The 22,098-nt window shown below is 38.4% G+C and overlaps 1 protein-coding gene across 1 annotated transcript; it reads right to left on the reverse strand.

Moving 5' to 3' along the window:
* Nucleotides 1-253: 253 nt before the first annotated feature.
* On the reverse strand, nucleotides 254-21,099 carry LOC114570102 (myosin heavy chain, fast skeletal muscle). The gene is made up of 39 exons (XM_028600327.1): nucleotides 20,896-21,099; nucleotides 20,424-20,567; nucleotides 20,193-20,349; nucleotides 19,297-19,324; nucleotides 19,092-19,203; nucleotides 18,922-19,014; nucleotides 18,703-18,766; nucleotides 18,531-18,626; nucleotides 18,344-18,447; nucleotides 17,159-17,297; nucleotides 16,972-17,090; nucleotides 15,839-15,988; nucleotides 15,572-15,742; nucleotides 15,183-15,492; nucleotides 14,911-14,999; nucleotides 14,746-14,833; nucleotides 14,522-14,639; nucleotides 14,297-14,420; nucleotides 14,018-14,154; nucleotides 13,677-13,932; nucleotides 13,337-13,579; nucleotides 12,390-12,566; nucleotides 12,165-12,310; nucleotides 11,616-11,706; nucleotides 11,147-11,536; nucleotides 10,348-10,474; nucleotides 9,454-9,572; nucleotides 9,168-9,364; nucleotides 7,017-7,200; nucleotides 6,773-6,938; nucleotides 6,567-6,691; nucleotides 6,169-6,477; nucleotides 4,531-4,734; nucleotides 4,325-4,450; nucleotides 4,072-4,242; nucleotides 2,470-2,574; nucleotides 2,250-2,345; nucleotides 1,397-1,531; nucleotides 254-1,141 (listed from the first exon to the last, which is right to left on the reverse strand). Exons 1-38 carry the CDS (start codon nucleotides 21,097-21,099, stop codon nucleotides 1,412-1,414), a joined length of 5,799 nt encoding a protein of 1,932 aa, XP_028456128.1. The 3' UTR covers nucleotides 254-1,141; nucleotides 1,397-1,411.
* Nucleotides 21,100-22,098: the final 999 nt, after the last annotated feature.

Raw genomic sequence — 22,098 nt, forward strand, 5'->3', positions numbered from 1 at the left:
ATTTTTATATTCTTTTGTGTGTGTGTGTGCAATATTTAGACTTTTTTAATTGCATTTTCTGCATTTCTGGAAAACTTTCAGCAAAGAATTAAAAAGAGACGCACTTAAGTGTCTTTTTTAATACGACCAATGGAGGGAGCCAAAGCAGGAAATGTTAATATTCTGGTGCAGAATGATGATTAGCACCAGGAATGGTTTGCATTGTGGTATTGGATGTATGTTGCCTTGTTTTCAATAAAATCTCACACATCTCAACACATCTCACTCCTTTTATTAATCTAGACATTATTATTATTATTATTTTATGCACAGTATATGTAGCCAGATCTTTACAGGTCCAGAGTTAAATGTGAGCAAACAAACAGGAGAAATGATCTTTAATTTTACAAACATTTCTTACTGCTCATAAACTAAAATCAACAGCAAACACGCGAAACTAAACTAGAAAGTTGGATTTGGACTTGGATTTGGAAAATGAGACGTTTGTGAATCCAAACATGATTTGGGTAAAACATATAAAAATGAACATGCTACTGTACAGCAGCCCTAATAACCCCCGTGGCTGCTCACACTCTTTGCTCCGATTCCTTTGCTGGAATATTGTTTAGAAATTTTATTAAAAACACAGAATGTGAGTATAAAAGTATAATCTGAATTAATGAAGGTTTTAAGGCAGCTGCTAAAACATAATTCATAATAAATACCTGTATACAACATTAGTATTCATAATAGTAGTCTTACAAAACAATTGTTTGTTCTAATTAAAAATCCCATTATTATTACTATTTATCTCACAGGAGATTTAATGTAATTTCATTATTTGGAGACATAAATATTGTAGTTACAGTTCAATTTGTTGTCAACATCACTACTGGATTTATTATGTCTTTAAAAATATAATAATTATAATCATAATGTATAATCCCGCAAGGGGACTGCTTTTACTTATTTGACTGATGATCTGTAATTTATGTTATTTATTTTTAGTTAGTTATTTTTATGTTATGTAAGATTTACTGATATAAGTTAAAATGCTATGGTATTAATATGGTAAACTATAAACTACCTATATAATTTGTCTCCGCAGGTGTTCAGAGAGTTAATGTCCAACATTCCGAAACTTGCCCCGTCCTTCTTGTGCCTGCAAATAATTCAAGAACAGTGTATTAATACATAATTTTATGAAAAGGGTTTCATTTCTAACATTAGCTTTCATCATAAAAGCCAAAAACATGTATTTATAGGGGGAAAACCCCAGATGATTTACTGTATTTGTTTTTAACTTCTCACCTACCACTGTGAGTTCCAATCATACAAACAATAAGGACAACAGACTAAGAGTGATTATTTACGGTCTAAAAATGATCTAACATCTAAAAAAAAAAACACTCAGTACCTTCATCCCCATTTCTCAGCTCTTTGCTCGCAGCTTATCGTCCAGAGATTCTGCAACGTCAGCTCTCTCTTCAGCTTCCTCCTGGTCATGTTGAACTTTGCGCAATCTGGCCAGGTGCATGTTACACTGCTCATCCTGGAAATGAATCATGTTGGATGTATTGGTCAGTGGTGGAGAAACTATTCAGATCCTTCACTGCAGTACTAATACCACACTGTGAAAATACTCCACTACAAGTACAAGTCCTGCATTCAAAGCCTATGTAAGTTAAAGTATGTAATCAGCAACATTGGGCATTAAAACGTTCCCTGTCAGTTTGTGCTAATTTTAAATCCTTTATAGACTATTTGGTAGTTTAATCTACAGCAGTGCATCATATTCTACGAGATAATCATGTCCTTTGAGAACCACATACTGTATCTCTAAAAGTCAACTGTTCATGGTGTCACAAAAACAGCCCTGTTTCTAGCTTTGTGACGATGCATTTTCCAGCTTACCCCAGAAGCTTTTTATAAACTTTATATAGCTTAAGAAGGAGGAGAGGTTTCTTGACACATAAAGGAACACTTCATCCTTCAGTTTATCACAAACATTCAACATCAACAGATCTGGACATCCGCGGTTTTCACTGGACAGGAAGGGGATGAAAAACTAACTCTGAAAATTAACTAAAGCTGTCAGATAAATGTAGTTGAGTATAAAGAACAATATTTACCTCTGAGATGTAGTGGAGTAGAAGTATAAAGTTGCTTAAAATGGAAATACTCAAGTAAAGTACCTTGAATTTGTACAGTGACTCAATTCCACCACTGGTATCGGTCATGTGACACAATACATAATATGGTTCACTCACAGCTTCTTCGGCATGCCGTTTGTAGGCCTTTAGTTTGATTTGGAGCTTGTCGACCAAATCCTGCAGCTGAATGTTGTTTTTCTTGTCTTCTTCAGACTGAAAGAAGTAAAGACAAACTTCTAGATTCTCTCTTCCATCTTTTATTACTATCACCTTTTTTTCCACAAAAACAAAATGGAAGTGAAATGTCAGAGGTTCACTTAATAACACTCAGCTTTACCTGATAGGTCAGCTCTTTGACTTTCCTCTCATATTTGTGAACTCCTTGGATGGCCTCCGTACATCGCCTCTGCTCAGCCTGGAGCTCATTTTCCAGCTCATGGACCTAAGGAGCACAATTCTGGATTGTTTCTACTGTATCTATTTTAAAGGATGTTAATGTTACAATGAGTCTCCAGGATTTTTATTTGGACTTTTGTTGAGCTCATGTCAGAAAAAATTACTTTGATTAAACAGAAATATTCAGTATTCTGCAAAGGGGCCAGATGCCCTTTTACCTTAAATTGTAGTCTGCGCTACACTTTATTAGCTACTTTTTAGTTGTCAAATTTAGTATTTGGATTCAATCCACGACTTCCAATAATACACTATGTTAACATTTACATACTTTTACCTTTAAATACTTTTATTTACTCTTTTACAACCTGTTTACATCTCTCTCTCTCTCTCTCTCTCTCTCTCTCTATATATATATATATATATATATATATATATATATATATATATATATATATATATATAACTTCACATTACATATATTTATTTACTACACTCCTCATTTACATTACAGTTTATTCACTTTGCAATTACTGTCTACCACAAGTTTATATTATTTGATTTTATACCCCTTTTTTTACAACTTCTGCAATATTTTATGTCTTAGATTCTCTTTTTTTGTTTGTTTCTTGTGTGTTTTTCTTTTTATACATATTTGAGGAGCACTGATGGGGGGAGCATCTGATTCTCTGTAATTGTTGTGCATATGACAATAAATAGCTTGAAAACTACCACCATGTGGCCACTTTACACCCACCATCTCTCATACAGGTTTTAGCCAACTTTCACAACATTTGGTACATAACACACATGAATGGGTAAGTAAGAAAATAAGCTACTCCTTTGTTTTTCTACATGCAATGCCATTTTCCAATGATTAGTTACCAAATTATTGTGGCGTGTTGGATTTGCGTTAACCTTTATTATCTGTGCACATATTAATTCTAAGCCAGCCTGAAAGAAATATGGCATTTAAATAAATAATTGTATTTGGATTAAATACATTTAAATTGACTCAGTAGTCATAAGTCTGACCGTCTTGTTGGCAGCCTGGATATTCCCTGATAGGATTCAGGTATTCTCCATCACGTCTGGTGCAGATTAGAAATTTGAAAACATTTTCTATTATTATTATTTATTTATTTATGAACATTTATTAGAGGATCAACCCCATGAGATGCAGCATCTCGTTTTCATGGGGGTCCTCAGGATCACATCCAAACAACAGAATAGCAAAACAACAGAGTAGATACAATAAAAGAAAAGAAAAGAAAAGAAAAAAAAGAAGAAAAAAAAGAAAAAACACGGATGCCCGCACGAACACACACAAGCTCTCACTATCCCTACCCCCTTCCCCATCACATGTAAAATGTTTGAGAAACAACTGATGTAACATATAACATATAACACAATAATCCCAAATATAACTGACAAAATTAACATTACTATGTAAATGTATGTACATAAGCACATTCATATATAGCCTACACACATACATATCATGTATTATTAATATTCTGTAAGTAAGTAGATACAGTATACATACCTTAGCCTCCAGTTTCTGAAGCTGTTTCTTTCCTCCCTTCATGGCCACGTTTTCAGCCTCGTCTAATCGCTGCTGCAGGTCTTTCACCGTCACCTCCAGGTTCTTCTTCATCCTCTCCTGGTAAGCACTGGTGTCCTGCTCCTTCCTCAGCTCTTCAGCCATCACGGCTGCCTAGAGGTGCCACAAAAATAAGTCTTTCATTCCATAAAATATGTGTTTTAACCAGAATAAGAGCCCTGTCAGAGCACCTTACATCGGTGATGGCTTTCTTGGCCTTCTCCTCTGCGTTCCTGGCCTCTTGAGCAGCTTCCTCTAACTCAGCGAGAAGTTGAGTTACATCTGCATCAAGCTTCTTTTTGGTGTTTAGAAGACTGGCGTTCTGCCAAAGATAAAAGAGATGTGACTTCTTCTAATCAAAACGTGTTTGTTTGATAAGTTTGATACTTATAAACAACCCACCTGAGAATGTAGAAGTCCTGCGCGCTCGCTGGCATCAACCAGCTCCTGCTCAGCCAGTTTGCGGCTCCGCTCCGTTTGTTCCACGACTGCTCGAAGCTCTTCAACCTCAGCCTGCATCAAGGCCGTTCTACGCTCCATCAGACCCACCTGCTCCTTCATATCATCCTGCGCGCTCATAGATTCATTCAGGTGGATTTGGGTGTCCTAAAAATGCATTTATTATGTATTTAAGTACATATTTGAGGTATTTCTATTACTATTTTCAAACAGTAAAGGCAATGAGCCTGTGTTACCTTATTTGACAGAAATCTATGCATTTGCCTGTTATTTCTGACAATTTTATAAAAAATGTCTATTATGCTTGAGTAAATAAAACCCCAATCAAAAAAACTTCTTAAAAAAATAATATTAATATTAAAATACCACCGTTAAAATCCCTGGGAGAGTCTGTTACAGCCTGACTCTGGATGGAAAAACTGAGATAAGCGCTCCTATTCAAGTTTATGTTCTGCTTTCTCAACTGTGGTTTGGTAAATTGCTATTAAACACAGTCAGAGAGGATTTGAAGTGCTATTTTTACTCTTAATTATCATTTTGGCGCTGGTGATTTTCCTTTGGGGAAGGCTGCTTCCTTGCACTATTGGACTTATTTGCACTACAACCATGACACACACTCTCATAGAGCACCTCATCATGAATACTGAATCACAGGGTCAGTCCCTGCCCTGTCTCTGCAAGCGTCTCATGCTTATACATCCCTTAGTATGTTAATGTTGATTTTTTTATTTTGTATCTTTATCATCCTGTTTATGATGTATGTGTATGTTGTGTGTGTTGTCTTTAAGCTACTGGGACCTTGATTTTTCCCTTGGGGATCAATAAAGTATCTATCTATCTATCTATCTATCTATCTATCTATCTATCTATCTATCTATCTAAAACTTCTTTGCATTGCCCCTGTTCAAATGAATTGATACATTTTGCACACAAAACATAAATGAAAATGTACTAGTGCAGCTGAAGCAATTGGTTGATTAATCGATTAAAGGTGCCCTGCCACACAAAACCGTTGCTCAAGCCATTGAAAAGAAATAAGCGGAGAAATCAGGCCGATTAAAAAAAAAGCTGAGCTCATTACTATTCATGAGCTCGCCCAGTTGCGCTGGGTAAAGGATGCTGATAGCCAGGCTCTCATTGGCTAGGTGTTAGCCAATCAGAGTCAAGCAGCTTAGCTCATTGAATATTAATGAGAACTGGCCCAAATCGAGCTGAGTCTTCCTGCAGGCTTTCTATACCACGTTAGAATGGCTTGAAAGGTAACCAAGGCATTTTTTCCACAGAAAACGTTACAGAATCCATGGTAGAACTTCAGACACTACCACAAAGTAATGAAATACGTGTGGCAGGGCACCTTAAACAAAAAACACATCTCATGGTTCAAGCTTCCTTTTAATGAATTAGTAATAATGTTGACTGTTGGACTGTTGGTTGGACAAAACAAACACTGTGAAGGTGTCACTTGGGGCTCTGGGTTGTGATTAATTTTTATCTAATGGTGCAATTTTTATCTTTTACTTTTCATTTGCAAGAGGAAGAGAATGTTATTTCGCCTCAACACATCACTCTTAGATTTTGTACCTTTAGCTGCCCCTGGATGTTCCTCAGTTGTTTCCGAGCCTCAGCCGCCTGCCTGTTAGCATGACTCAGCTGGATCTCCATCTCGTTCAGATCCTCCTCCATCTTCTTCTTCACTCTCATAGCATCGTTCCTGCTCCGGACCTCGGCGTCCAGAGTGGTTGTCATGGACTCCATCACTCTCTGGTTGTTCCTCTTCAGCTGGTCAATCTCCTTGTCTTTCCCCGCCAGTTTTCGGGCAACTTCAGATTTCATCTGGTTCAGATCCATCTGCGCACACAAGATCTTTGACTCCTCTTGTTCCAGGGAGGCCTATAAAAAAAAAGAAAATCTGTGGTTACTTGCATCAATGCTGCATGCTGTGTTTCTACTGAAGACATATGCATTTGCTATATTCGTACCTCAGCTTCTACCAGAGACGTTTGCATGTCATATTTGTCTGTCTCCCCATGCTTCTTGAACTTCTCCAGCTCGTGAATGGTCTTCCCGCCGTGCCCGAGTTGTTCGGTCAGGTCTAGGATCTCCTCTGCGTTTTCAAAATCAATAACGGATTTAAAAAATGTCTCACACAAACTGTTGTTTTTTTTCACAATAAGATGTCACTTACGTTGCAGGTTTTTGTCTTCCCGTTTCATCGTCTCCAGATGATCCAGCGCTTCTTCGTAGGAGTTCTTCAGTTTGAAAAGCTCAGTGCTCAGAGATCGAGACGCTCTCTGAGCGCTTTCCAGCTCTGCCTGAGACTCCTCGTACTTCTGCTTCCACTCGGCTAGCATCTAAATTCATTGAATAATTAGTTTCTAATGTTTGATTGTATATAGAAATGTATGTGGTACGGTGAAAAGAAAAATAACCTTTTCAAAGTTTCTATGCTTCTTGTCGAGGGTGGCAGCTAAGCTGTTGGACCTTTCCACGTCCACCATGAGATCCTCCATCTCATTGTGAAGTCTCTGTTTCGTTTTCTCAAGCGAGACACACTTTGACTTCACCGCTTCGATTTGTTCTTCAGCCTCTTGGAGACGTTGAGCGAGCTTTTTCCTGTCAAAAATGAAACCACTATTATTGAAATTAAAGAGACAAAAAAATAAAGTCAGTGTTAGAACACACATATACTATACTACAATGTGATACAGTGTAAGTTATAGGGGTGTAATCACAAGTTTTATCAAGATCCGATATATTGATTCTTTGGACAACGATACAATATTTTCTAATATCACAAAGTCTGCCATGTCAAATCATATCATATGTCCATTGCGTTTAGGGCGTGAACAAATCCACTTTTGCTAGTTAATAAAAAAGCGGAATAAAAGGGTCCGTGCACCAGGCGCATGGTTCAAAAGGGTTGTACTTAGTGTCTTAATTAATCATAGGTGTGTTTTGGGTGTAACATGCAATAAACCAATCAGAGTGTCTCCCATTCTCTTTAAAAGCCAGGCGCGTTTGTACCTTGGCGCATTGCTATTATTATGGCGGATTTGTTGAGCAGGAAGGAGAGATTTTCAGGAGAAGAAACTGATCTGCTCGTGCATGAAGTGAAAGCGTGCAAGCAGATAATATCACAGTACTATTTCATATTGTAATATTTATATTTTTAATCTTTTGTATGTTTTTGTGCTGCTGCACGTCCCTGTGTGTGTGCCCCATCAGTTACAAATCTACCACCAACAGAGAGGTGCAGCTAGCGGGGGACTGCACAATCCCACTGAGAAAAACTGCATTCAGCCAGGCCGTGTTTTCCTTCAGGGCAGCACAGCTCTCAGTTAGAGAGTCCCCATCATATCACTCATTTAAGTTTAGTGCATAAAAATGGCTAGTCAACGCTCAAAGATGTCAACACTGATCCAACTAATATTTGTTATATTATTCATATGTCATATGTTGATGTTTTTTAAATTTTTAAACTATAATTAAATGTGATTTTAGTTGTTGTATACAAGACAAGAATGTAGTGCGATGTTACCTGATGCAAATGCATTTGTATTTATTGTTGTGCTCATGTTAGGATGCCTATCATAAAAACTTGCTCATAACTTTTTGTGTTAAGATAGGATATGATATAAATACCATTCGTGATGATTATTAATGAGTAGTGGAAAAGGTGTAGGATTAAATAAGCTTATGCATATTCCTTTTCAGATATGTTAAGTCAATATTGTTTTTTTTAGCTTTTTATTGTATTCAATTTTTTTTTATTATTTATATTATTCATACAATATATCTGTTTAAGTGTAGATTTATTTATCTATGTTGATGTTTTTTTATTTTTAAACTATAATGAAATGTGATTTTAGTTGTTGAATGCAAGAATGTAGTGCAATTTTATCTGATGCAAATGTATTTGTATTTTCTATGTTGTGCTCACGTTAGGATGCCTATTATTGCTTTTTAGGGAGCCTATTGTAACATCTGGCCAGAGACTGCAGAAATAAACTAGCCTTTTGGCTAATTATCCGCAGAGGTCTCCTCCTCTCCAAAACAAACAGACCAGTGATTCAAGTGGTAAAATACAGAATAAAGCAGTTTCAAGTTAAAAATCAGTGTTTCTTCAACACTGTTCGCCCTTGATGCAATTAAAATGTATAGTTAAAAAAACACCAAAATGTAAAAAGTGTATGGTAAAAATGTGGCTTAAAACTGGCAAAAAAAATCAATTTATAATCGGCTGTGCTAGCAATTAATTGGAATAAAATGAATTGGACGTGTACCAAATAAACACTCTTTTTTTCCTTAAGAAATAAATGACAGCGTCCTTTTAAAAAAAACTTCAAATTTATTGGTCAATTATTAGGAAATTATGGCTGTATGAAAAAGCAGAAGACAAAAAGCTTTAAGCCTTAAAAAATATCTTTAAATTAATATTTTTTCAATCTAATATTAATCAAAATAAATAAAGAAATATAACGTGGACTCTTTCACTCTATCATATAAGGGACTGTTTGATGTTTAATATTAAAGCCAAAGCCATAGTCTGATCTGTTGATTGAATCTCAGTGTCGGATTACTTTGCTTCCTCAAGCTCCTCGGTGCGTTGAATGGCGTCAGTCTCGTATTTGCTCCTCCACAGAGCCACCTCCGTGTTGGCTTTGGACAAATTGCGCTGCAGCTCCACTCTGGCCTCCTGCTCCTCCTCAAACTGCTCGCGGAGGAGCTCACAGTTGTGGCGGGCTGACTGTAGGTTGTGAGCCAAGGCGTTCTTAGCCTGTTGAGGAAGAAACCGATGTGGGACTTCATGAGAAAAAGAAAAAAAAAACAAGGAAGGCAGAACAGTGTTTGCAAACCTTTGACTACCTTTGTTTCCTCCTCGATCAGTCTCTTTAACTCGTCTATCCGTGTCGTGAATCCCTGTTTTGCTCTCGTCAGCTGGGAGATGAGACTCTCTCTCTCTTCTATCTGGCGGGAATATTCAGCTACGACGAGCCAAACAAAAACATTTGTTTCAATTAAAACCAGTGGTGTACTGGAACTACATTTACTAAAGATTGTTCCTTTTCCTTTAAATAATGTTCATAATTGTAATTTATTAGTAATAATGTTGACGTTTGGACTGTTGGTTGGAGAAAACAAACATTGTTAAGGTGTTACTTTGGGCTCTGGGTGATTGTGACACTAGTCACATTAGATAGAGATATCCTTAGACCTATCTCCACGGCGCTGCGGAGGAAGGTCTGGCTATAGTCCACGCAGCATTCTGGGATGGGAGAAAAACGTGCTCTGGTTTATTTGCATTTCTTTAAACCAATCACAATCGTCTTGGCACGCTGAGCACCGGACGGAGCAACGGTGTCTCTGCAAAATAGCGCCGGGAAGGAACTTGTTTTGGTGAAACATGCACGTGGGAAGCGAGCTCTGGAATTAAAATGGCTGTCAAGTGTGTGATGAGAATTTTTTCTCTAAAAAATATAAATATAATTTGATTGTATGTTCTAGTTTTCCGGATCGACTGGAGTTTAGAAGGCCAACACAAAGAAAGCGGAAGGTGAGGGACATCCGGCCGAAAATTAGGGACATCAAGCAGAACCTCCGGCGGCACCGGAACTATCCCATAAATGAAATGACTTGTATCAGAGTATTTTTACAACGTGATATTAGTACTTTCATTTAAGTAAAGGATCTGAATCCTTCTTCAAACGCTGATTACCTCTGTACATTTACGAATGTCAACAAGAGGAGGAAAATAGTTACCATTCTCAGTTTGAAAACGAGCCCTCTGATTGGTGAGATCAGAAATGTGCCGCATGTTTTCATCACTCCTCGTCTTCAGCTCTATAAGTTGATCTTCCAGTAAGTGACAGGTCTTCGATAGTTGGACCTAAAAGTGTGTGGAGGTAAGTCAGTTGTGCATTCCCCAACTCAGTGGTGGAATGTAACTAAGAACATGTACTCAAGTACAAGTACAAATTCAGAGTACCTTCAGAGTTTCCATTTTGTTACTTTATACTTGTACTCCACTACATCTCAGAGGTATATATTGTACATTTTACTCCACTACATTTGTCCGACAGCTTTAATTACTTTTCAGATTTTCATCCCCTTCCTGTCCAGTGAAAACCATGAACCATGAGTTGACTTTTTAGAGACACGTGGTTCAGTGGACAGCGACGCTACAGACATATGATGATCTCATAGAATAGGATTGCTATAGCACTGCTGTAGATTAAACCACCCAACAGTATATAAATGAGTTAAAATAAGCAGTGAAATGCAACATACACATTAATACAGCAGGAATATTAATCCAGAAAAATCAGATATAACAGGAAAACACTGACAGGGAACATTTTACTGCAAAATGAGTACTTTTATTTTTCATACTTTAGGTAAGCCTTCATTTTGCCGATAATACTTTTTTTTCAGTAAGGACTTTTACTTGTAGTATGAGTAGTGTGGTTTTAGTACTTTTTGTGAATTAATCATCTAAATACCTCTTCCACCACTGCTTCTGCCAATGCCATACAGGCATATAGAATTAAAAAAATCTCACCTTGGTTTTCGCAACTGTTTCCATATCAATGGACAAATTGTCGATATCCATCTTCATCTCGCTCTTTTCCTTTTCCAGTTTCTGCTTGATTCTCTGGAGGTTGTCGATCTGCTCTCCCAGCTTGGCCACGCTGTCCGCCTGCCTCTTGCGCAGCGTGGCGGTCGTGGCCTCGTGATGCAGTGTGGACTCCTCCAGGTCACGCCGCAGTTTGAGGAACTCCGCTTCCCGCTTCTTGTTCATTTGGACCTGAGCAGTGGTGGCTCCTCCGGCCTCCTCCAGCCTTTCGCTGATCTCCTCCAGCTCTCTGGAGAGGTCTAACCTCTGCTTCTCCATCTTCGCCCGGACAGCTCGCTCAGCCTCCACGTCTTCCTCTAGCTCTTCAATACGAGCCTTCAAACAGAAAATACAGTACAATCATGAGGGCTGTATCTGTCTGATTCATGCATGACTGTAATGTGACTTTTATTACATGGAGCTCCTTCATCTTTTTCTGAAGCTGGTTATTATTCGTTTGCTCGTCTGCAACCTTACTGAGCAGCTGGTGGCTTTCAAATTCTTTTCTGCAAGGACAAAAAGATACAGGCAATAACCAAGATGTATTATCCTCATACATGCGTTACATGATCAGTGCATTAAGCTTACTTAAACTAAGTAGTTAATTGGAAAATACTATCTAAATTCATAGAAAGTACAAAAAAACTCAAAATAAAATAAAGCCTGGATAACTAATCTGGTACCCTTTATTGCTGGGTAAATGAGGGGGTATTTCTAAGGATAAGTTGTTTATTTTCTTAGGAAGTACACAATTTTACCTGAGTTATTACCATCCTAAACCGGTCAGACCTACTTTGTTGAATTGATGAGTAATACTTGAGGTTTTACCTCGTACTTCAGCTAGTTTCTCTATAATGACCTACTTATTACCAGTGGTAGTTACCTTTATGTATTATTATTACTATGTAATTACCAGGTACATACTTGGTAAATAGGGGACTTTAAAAGGAAGGGTTACTCTTACTTCTTAATCTTCTCCTCGGATACTTGTTTGTCACTTTCTAGGTCCATCATGGATTCTTGGGTGAGTTTCAGATCCCCCTCGAGCTTCCTCTTGGCTCTTTCCAGGTCCATGCGGATCTTCTTTTCTTGCTCCAGTGAACCCACAAGCTTGAAAGCAAATTGCAGTTTAAAGTTAATTAAGATGTCAAGTAACACCATGAATGTAATCTTGCCTGCAGCAACTCACATCATCCACTTGCTGTTCCAGCTTGGCCTTGGCTTTGGTCAGAGAGTTGACTTTGTCTTCCTCAGCTTGAAGATCATTCAGTGCCTGTTGATGAGCCTCCTGAAGGGCTCTCTTCTCTTTGGTCACTTTGCCAATGTTTTCATCCTGACCAGCCAGCTCCTCCATTAGGTTTTTAACCTGTGGTCCGCAAACACACTAATATGAACAAAACACAGCGGTACAACTAGAAAGCATTTAGAGAATACACAGTTCTGCCAAGACTGATCAGAGAAAAATAGGTTTTGGTACAATGATTAATTGTACAAAAAATGACCACTAATTTTGGCAATTTATTCAACATTTATTTACATTTAGATTCATTCAATTTATCTGAATATGTGCAACTAGTATAGCTGTCAAATGACATGTAGCGGAATAAAAAATAAAATAAAATGTGGTTGCTAATGCTAAATATGTATAAGAATTATGACAATTTATGTAAAATAGCCCACGCCCATACCAATGTGTCACATGATTATTGGAAAAAGGACAATTGTATTTTCTTTAGTATTGTTCAAAAATGGAATGAACCTAATCAAAAAAAGTTTGAATGAAAGGTGTAGGAGAAAATACCAATACCATACCAATTACAGAATAGGAAAAAGAAAATTTGTATTTTCTTCAGGATTGTCCAAAGATGGAATATACCAAATTAAATAGGGATTTGAAATTGTTCATATCCAAACTGAAAAAAAAAATCTGCCAGAAATGGGGTTGTGGTTTAGACATTATTAACAAAAATGCAAAGTGCTTAAAAAATGGCCACATGGTGACTCTGTCTGCACCAATAACTAATCTGTTGTTGTGCAATTCTATTGAAATGTTAAGTTGTTTTTGAGATACCCTGCAACCATCAGGAAGAAGATAAATAAAGTTACTAACCAAACAGAAAGGGCAAAATCACAAACCTTGTTTCCTGTTGCATGTTTCTCCTTCTCCACTTTAGCCAGAGTTATCTCCAGGTCATCAATGTCTTTTTTAAGCTCAGAGCATTCATCTTCGAGCTTCCGCTTCTTGGCAGTCAACTCAGCCGTCATTTCCTCTTCATCCTCCAATCTCTCGGTCACCTCTTTGAGTTTGGCCTCCAGCTGGATTTTGCTCTTGATCAAGCCTTCACATCTCTCCTCTGCATCGCAAAGATTTTCTGAGTCCTAAGAAGAATAAAAAAACAGAGAGAACAACACTAATGTATAATCCTTTGGATGATTTGACTGAGATCAGTGGCTTTCATTTGCGATTGACACTCACAGATTGTACTTGCAGAAGGAGGTTATTCTTCTCCTGCAAAAGAGAAACCATTTTCTCTTCAAGATCCTTCCTCTTTGATTCTGATTTTAACAGATCCTCTTTACATTTGACAAAGTCTTCTTTCACGGTCACCATCTCTTTTTCGGTCTCTGCGCTCTTTAGAAGTGGCTTTATTTTAAAGAACAGCTTCATCCACGGCCAATGTTTCACATTCATGAACAAGCGCAAGTTATATTGCAGAATCCAGACGCAATCTCTGTAAGACATACAGCAACAGTTTTTTAGTAGTATTGGTTTAGCTTCTATTATTGTAGAGGAGCATTGTTTGGTGGTGACCTTACTTTTCAGCAATTAATTTGGAGATTTCTTTTCTCATGAAATAACCACGACACAATGCTTGAGTCTGGGTCACGAGAGAAACTAGTTTTTCATCTCGCAGCTCTTCCAGAGTGCCAAGTAATCCAGCTTTGAAGAAAACCTGCAACAATATGGTGTAGTAATGCTGCATCCAGTCAGATAAAGTCAATCAGTGTGTTGCTTGTAAAGGTTAAAGTCTATACGCAGTGTGTCCAAAAGCTTTTAGAAGGTAACCCTATGAGGCATTTGGACACATACTATACCTTTGTAGCTCCAAATCTGTACTGAGTGTGGTCAACGTCAATCGAACCAAGAAGCTTCTCAGAAGCTTTCTTTCCGTCGATGAACTGTCCCTCAGGGAAGGCACTGGTATTCAGGATTTTGTATCTGTTCAAATTTGGATAAAGATACATTATCACAAACTGGAATCATTTAGTATCTGTTATCTTCACGTACTGTAGTTCTCTCAGGTAGGAATCAGTGCTGACCTCTGCTTGAAGTCACCATAAATAATCCTGCTGGGGAATCCCTTCCTGCAGATCCTGATACCTTCCAGCACACCATTACAGCGCAGCTGGTGGATGACCAAGTGATTGTCCATGATACCTACAGTGAAGTCAACATGAACTGATTGACAGACTAGGCACGTTTTACATCTTCCAACAAGAGACTTTGTATTTGGAGGTATACAGTTTTTCTCGTAAATGTGTACCTGGTGTTTTAATCTCATTTGGAATCAGGCAACGCACAAAGTGAGGATGAGTGCTCCTCAAGTTGGTCATTAGTTTTCCAAGATTTTCCTGCAGAAGATCAATTATCATTACATCTTTGCAGGACAAGAAAGTCATGTCTAAAAGGATTATTATCCCCTCTGTACCCTGAAAACACCAGACATCGTCTGAAATGAGCCACCCTTCTTCTTTCCACCTTTCTTTGCACCTTTGCCACCAGCATCTCCACCCGATTCTACAAAGCAGACAGAAGAATTATTTGGCATGTGCCATCGAATGAAGACTGGAAGGTGTTGGGGGTCTTAAATATGAATGAAGACATTTATTTTATTATTAAATTATTCCCTACTCCTCTCTGTATTAGGACTTTAGTTTCTGTCTTTGATGTTAATTATTCCAAAGCTTAAAAATATTGTACCTGCTTCAGCATCAGAAAATGAAGCATACAACAATGACAGCAATTTCATGGATGACTTCTGGTAAAGCTGCACCACAGACTCATTCAGAGGGTCTTTGTTCTTTTCCAGCCAGCCCGAGATGTTGTAGTCCACAGTGCCGGCATAGTGTACCAGAGTAAAGTGAGCCTCAGGCTTGCCTTTGACAACCTTTGGCTTTTGGAAAGCATTGTTTTTTCCCAGATGCTGGTCATAGAGTTTGTTCTTAAAGGAAGTGTCTGAAGCCTTGGGGAACATACACTCCTCTTCAAGGATGGAGAAGATGCCCATTGGCTGTTGAATGTATCATACATTATATGCGGTGCCTAAAATGAGATAAAATATATACTGATGTCCAGTAGATCGATCCTACCTTTTCAATGAGCTCAATGCAGGCTGCCAAGTCCATCCCAAAGTCAATGAACTCCCAGTCAATCCCTTCTTTCTTGTATTCCTCTTGCTCCAAGACAAACATGTGGTGGTTGAAAAACTGTTGCAGCTTCTCGTTGGTGAAATTAATGCAGAGTTGCTCCATGCTGTTGTACTATGACAAAGATTAACTCATGACATACCATTAACAACATAAACCTCAGAATCATCCCCATCAACTAACCAAAATGAACTTTGAATCAAAACTCACATCAAATATTTCAAATCCAGCAATGTCCAACACCCCAATGAAGAACTGCCTCGGCTGCTTTGTGTCCAGCATCTCATTGATTCGTATTACCATCCAAAAAAACATCTTCTCATAGACAGACTTGGCCAGAGCACCAACTGCATTGGTGACCTGATCAGGAGATTTTAAGGATGTATGAATGCCTAACACAAAATGTAGATTCATATGCAAACATGGTTTATAACCTGGTCCAAACTGGACATAGTTTGGGGCAGGGGAGTATTTGTTAACCATAATCAGTAGCAAGTGACATAGTCATATTCAATCAATATTGGCTGTGAAAGTGGTTGCTAGGAGCAGTTAATGGCATTTTTTTTTAGCACCAAAGCTAAGCTCTGGTGGGCAAAACATCACACCTGCAGTATATGAATCGCTGAACACAATTGTAGATGAGGGAAAAGATTCAGATTGTCCTAACCGATCAGTAGAAGCAGTTAACTTAAACGTCTTCCAGGATTATTAAAGAAATAAAGAGAGCCTAAGGCTTTAAGAGTAATTTCACTGTGTCAACAACCTGAACAGCACTGTTAATGGTGCAATAGCAATGCTGCGTAAAGATAGAAGTGGCAGGAGCACTTCTGGTATCCTTTTAACCACCAGTGCTCATGGAAGGGAATACATGACAAAGATGACAAAGAAAGTCATAAGAAAATCATGTCCAGGCACTCGAGGTTGGTTTCAAAAAGTGATAAAAAAAGGCCTTTAATAAATAGGGAAAGACTCATGTCCACTTGAGCCTGAACAGAAAATTCAGCGCACACAGAAAATAGAGAGCTAGGTGACGGTGAGGAGATATTCGCTGAATTTGACAGAGAGTGTACTGGATTAACATCACTTACTATACCTTTAATCTCCTCCACTTGTGTTGCTATTTTTGTGGCAATTTGTCTGGCTGAATTGTTTTATGTATGTAGCTAGGTAGCTAGCAAGCTATGCCGGAAGATGTCCGACATTCTTAATCCCCATCTACGGCACTCTGATTAGTCGACGGTTGCTCCATCCAGTGGAAACAGTCACAGCACAAAGTATACACACACATATATTAATCCACCTCATGAAGCATTATCACTTGTAAAATATTGGCGTCACAGTACCTGGGGGACTGTCTGGCCCTTGGTGACATATTCATTCCCCACTTTCACTCTGGGGTAGCAAAGGGCTTTAACCAAGTCAGCAGAGTTCAGAGCCATGAGGAAAGCCAATTTGTCTGCAACTGAGAAATAAACATGACGTTTTTGTTAATATCATCTGCATGTATTCATCGATAACAAAAAAACTTACCCTCTGTGCCATCGGGCTCCGCCTGCTCCTCCCGCTGCTTCTGCTTGAACTTCATGTTCCCATAATGCATTACAGCGCCAGTCAGCTTGTAGATTGACATCTTCTCTTCATTAGTAAAGCCCAAGACATCAGTGGCAGTCTGTTAAAATAAATTAAGTGTTAGTAGAAAGTAGGGATAGACCTATTATCGGCCGTTTGCAAATAATGTGTGTTGGCGTTTCATTCACCTGATAACCAATAAAGTTAATGAATTAAAAAGGGCGCTACGTTGGCTCTGCTACAGCTCTGTGTCCGTCCCTCTGCTTCAGTTACACTTACCACTGAGTCTGACTTAATGTCCCACCAACAACACTATCGGACTATCTTTTACTGTGTATTATGTTGAAAATTTATAATTACTAATTAATTGCTTAAAGCATTTAAACAAACTTTTTTGTTGGATTTTGTAACATTCCAAAATCTTAATTTTTCTGGGATTGATGTGTTATTTGTGTCTCTGGTGCTTCCACTCTGGGTGAGCTGTTCAAAATTGGCAGGGCTCTCTATGTCACTAGCCAAAACGAAGTGGCTAACCATAACATTCTAGCGCTAACATGCTAGCTCGTTCTGAATGGCAAAACACTGCTACAACACACACTAGTTCACCATAATCTACAAAAGAACTACTTAGATGTCCCTGCTCTGCAGATATTCTACGCAAAGTTGGAAGCGCGCCCTCGTTTAGAAGAAGTCTCCCGGCTAATCCTGCCTTGTACTAATTGAAGTTGTAGAAACAAACAGCTAGCTGACATGATCCTTACCTAGCTACTGTGCATGCGAGCCTCCCAACAAAGATGGGATAGAAGTGAGATGCCTCACTCTGTAGCTAAAACAGAGACCTGAACACACAGGGTGAAAAGAGGATCTGCAGCAATGTGCAGTACAACAAAAATATGGTGTTTTTTGAAAATTAAACCATGTAAACCTATTCTGGTACAACCTCAAAATACAATTATGAACCTGAAATGAGCATAATATGGCCACTTTAAAGATGTTCATTTTCACTGTAAATGCATATCGGTTCCAAATATCGGTTTCATCAACTACTAATAATCAGTATCGGCCTTGAAAAACCAGTGTTGGTCGATCCCTAGTAAAAAACAATAAATTAATGTGTATTCAAGTAATAGACAAGAGACAGCTCACATCTGTGGCCACCAGCTCTTCTTTGTCGTTGATGCTAGCCACAGTGATCTGCCCCTGACTGATCATGGGGAAGTCATATGGATTTGTTGTTATGAGAAGCATTTCTGAAGAGAGAAACAAACAATTTCTCATTTTCTGAATTAAAAATATCTTTACCTACAAGATATAATGTCCTCCCTTACCATACCTATAAGCTCTGGTTGATGGCAAGTCATTTGATAGAAGATGTGGTAGCTCCTCTCTTCAGTCAACTGGAATGTTACTCTCGACTTCTCCAGTAAATCTACATTGAATTATTGAATTGTCAATTTTAGCTGTATATATAATGGGCATTATTAATGTGGAAAAAACAAACTTACAGGTTTCTATATCAGCAGAAGCCAATTTTCCTGTGGTTCCAAAGTGAATTCTGATGAATTTACCCTATGAAATATAAAATTGCACAAGAAAACATCAATGTTTATAATAAAGATCTTGGTAATAATAAATAAAAAAAAGACAAAGTTCCAGTTTTTGGACCACTGGACCAACTGTTTCTTCTTCAAACATCCTATTTAGAGGGCTCATACTGTACTTACAAATCGTGAGGAGTTGTCATTCCTCACAGTCTTGGCATTCCCAAAAGCCTCCAGCAAGGGGTTTGCTGAAATGATTTGATCTTCCAGCGTCCCCTGGAAAACACAACCATCTTCATCACAATCATAGTTTTGTGTTTTTTGGTCAGGCTTATATGTTGTTGAGGGATTACCTGTATTTTGCCAGATGAGTGCTCTTTCTTGTTGCCACCAGCCACTGCGATTGTCGCAAAGTACTGAATGACACGCTTGGTGTTGACAGTCTTCCCTGCACCAGATTCTCCACTGTGAACACAGAATATAAAATAAACCTGAAGACGACAACCAAAAAAAAATACTGTTCATTATTCTTGAATTATAAGACACATTTTGACTCACGTAATCAGGACAGACTGGTTCTCACGATCTGCCGTAACAAACAACATTCATAAGCTTCAGTGACTGTTTTGTCTTAATTAAGTGATGCATTCGTTTTAAGAGACAAAGTGGCTTAAAGGCCCTAAAAAAACTATATTATACATCCAGGAGTGGGTCTACAGGGGGGTTTCGGTTACATATCGTCTAAAAAATGTGTACATCAAGGTTTTCTTTATTGAAGTTTGAGGCAAGTTTATTGTAAGTCTATTGCTCTTAATTTTTAAACGGTTCTGTGAAAAAAAAAATCTTCCCAGTCATTTCCATGATGACTATCCAAATGTTTGCCTTAAGAGCCCATAGAAAATGAGTCTTGTATTTGGATACACAATTTGTTGCAAATAAAAAGAAATGAAATTAATAATGAATGTGATGTTTTATTTAGCAAAATTGCATTGTGCTGTTCTATCCTATCCAATATTTCCTATATTTCTAAGCAGATTTTCTATGTCCAATTCTGATAAAATCCCCCCCTCACTGATTATTGTTCCCCCCCTGTGCCACCCCACTTAAAAAACCCTGGAATGGCCCCTGTATAGATCTATATCTGAGAAGTCGTCATTGGAAACTGTTTGGAAAAGGGCAGGCACTTTCAAAGAAATGCCTGGCAGGTTATTGGATGAACCATCTGTCTATCACGTCGCCATTGTTATTTTGAACAAACAGCTGCGTCCGACACACACACACCTAAACTACGCCCGTAGCTGCCAGTAGCTCCTCACCGGATGTAAATTGGTTTGGTTAGCTGGTAGTTTACACTGCAGCACAATTAAATCAACATCTGCCTCATCAAGTCATCAGTGTCATTCAAGGTTCTATAATTCTGTTAGAGGCTCAAATAACTCCTCGCTGTTTCTTACCTGTAAACATATTTTGATACGCATTATCAGAGACGGAGAAAATATGTGGCGGGGCCTCCATCCGCTTCTTCCCTCTGTAGGCCGCCACCACCTGTGGGTCGTACACTGGAAGCCACTTGTAGGGGTTTACAGTGAGACAGAAGAGCCCAGAGTAGGTCTGCATAAGACAATATACTGTACAGTAGGTGAAAGAGTGAGAATCAAAAAAAGAGATGAAATTAAATTACGTACATAAATCATCCACGCTGCATAACGATCTTTGAGGTTAAACAGCACAGAGGGCTCATTGAGGTGGGTCATCATGGCCATGTCCTCAATCTTATCGTATTTTGGGGGATTCATAGGATGGCAATCTTCCTCCTTGACTGTTACGGTCTGGAAAATAAAGGGAGAAGAGATGATGAAATGATATTGATTGGAGAAAATATGATGTTCCTGCTGCAGAACTAGCAGGATTTATCGACAAGGAAAGAAATAGAATTTAACATTTAACATTTAAAAAGACTAATGTTCTATACTAGTGCTTCGTGTTCTTGTTACGGCCCATTTATCACAAATCATGTATTGTTTACATTACACATATCAATTTTAAAGCATGCTAAAGGATGTGTTTTTCAGTCCATTTCTGTACAATATGATTTTATTGTTTTGAATGATACATTCTTTTTTGCATAGTAAATCAGTTGTGTACAGACATATTTACCTCATCAGCTTCAGTCTTCACAGTGACTTGGCCACCTTTTCTGTTCTGGACGAGACCTTTGATGTACAGCTCCTTGGCATTGGGCACAAAGCAGGCTGCCCTGGCATCAAACGGTCGGTTCTGAGCTTCAACTCTCTCCTTCTCAGGTTTGCGGAGAAAGGAGGAAGCCGGACCATACTGGGCCATCTCGGCATCACTGCTCATGTTAATATCTGAATATAAAAAAGCAAGAAAGTGAGTAAGTGCAATTAATTAAACATTTAAAAAGATTTCTAATCTACTTTGTATCTTACTTACCGTGTTTACACACACCAGTAGATTTGAATCAGAGCCACCAATGTTGGCAGAGGGGAAAGTGATAGATCTCACCAATGGTCAGTGAATGGCAGGACTCTAAGTGAACACCAGCGGGAGGTTGAGGCTCTTTTTATCAAGACAAATGTGCTGCTGAAGCAAACCGGACGCTCCAAACTTGGCAATGTCACTCCATTCAAAAGCAATCAGGTTGCATTATCGATCTCTGCTTTACACTTAAATATGGCACAGGATCTTCTAGTGGTAATAGGAACATGTCAGCAGAGACAGGTGATGATCCTCAGGCACTATTTTTACATGCCTTCCATACTGTGAAGAACTGTAATTAGGTACTTAACAGTTATGTTGTCTGCTGCACAGTGGAACTACATCTCATGTTTAATGCATGATGAGCTGCTCAATAAATGCGTTTAGTGTGATGATGTTGATTTATAAAAAGAAACTTGTCATTATGCATTGTATGTATTTATGGGTATAAACCAAACGTAACTCAGAGTCTCCATGATGCATCATGACCTTTATGTACATCCTGGACTTGAAGACCACCTGCTCATTCGCCTCCCAGGCACCTTGCTTGGATTAACTGGATTAGACTCCAGACAGATGTCAGTACAATGTCGACATGTAACAAAATTAGCTTTTTATCCAATACACAAATCAGATTATTTTTTATTGGGCAACTCCACTGAAAAGGTCTTTAGGTTTTTATTGTGCAACGCATTCATATTTTAAATTTGTGTCAGTAGTAGCCTGCATCCAGCCAATCAGTAAAAAGAGAAAATATAAATAGGTTTGTAAAGTTCCTCATGTTAAGCCATTGACTTCAATGACTTACCTTACTGCTGTGAAGTTTTGTTTGTTTCAATTGGGAACTTTGGCTGCTGAAGC

The sequence above is a fragment of the Perca flavescens genome, chromosome 15 (genome assembly GCF_004354835.1).
Source record: "Perca flavescens isolate YP-PL-M2 chromosome 15, PFLA_1.0, whole genome shotgun sequence".
NCBI lineage: Eukaryota > Metazoa > Chordata > Actinopteri > Perciformes > Percidae > Perca > Perca flavescens.

Bases quoted from the DNA above. Each gene is read 5' to 3' on its own strand.
- LOC114570102 (XM_028600327.1), bottom strand. From the start codon at position 21,099: ATGAGCAGTGATGCCGAGATGGCCCAGTATGGTCCGGCTTCCTCCTTT. The intron at 11,707-12,164 runs GTAAGAGTAACC...TTGTCCTTGCAG, and splicing joins TCCGAGGAGAAGATTAAGAA to AAAAGAATTTGAAAGCCACC. The intron at 9,365-9,453 runs GTAGTCAAAGGT...CTTCCTCAACAG, and splicing joins TGATCGAGGAGGAAACAAAG to GCTAAGAACGCCTTGGCTCA.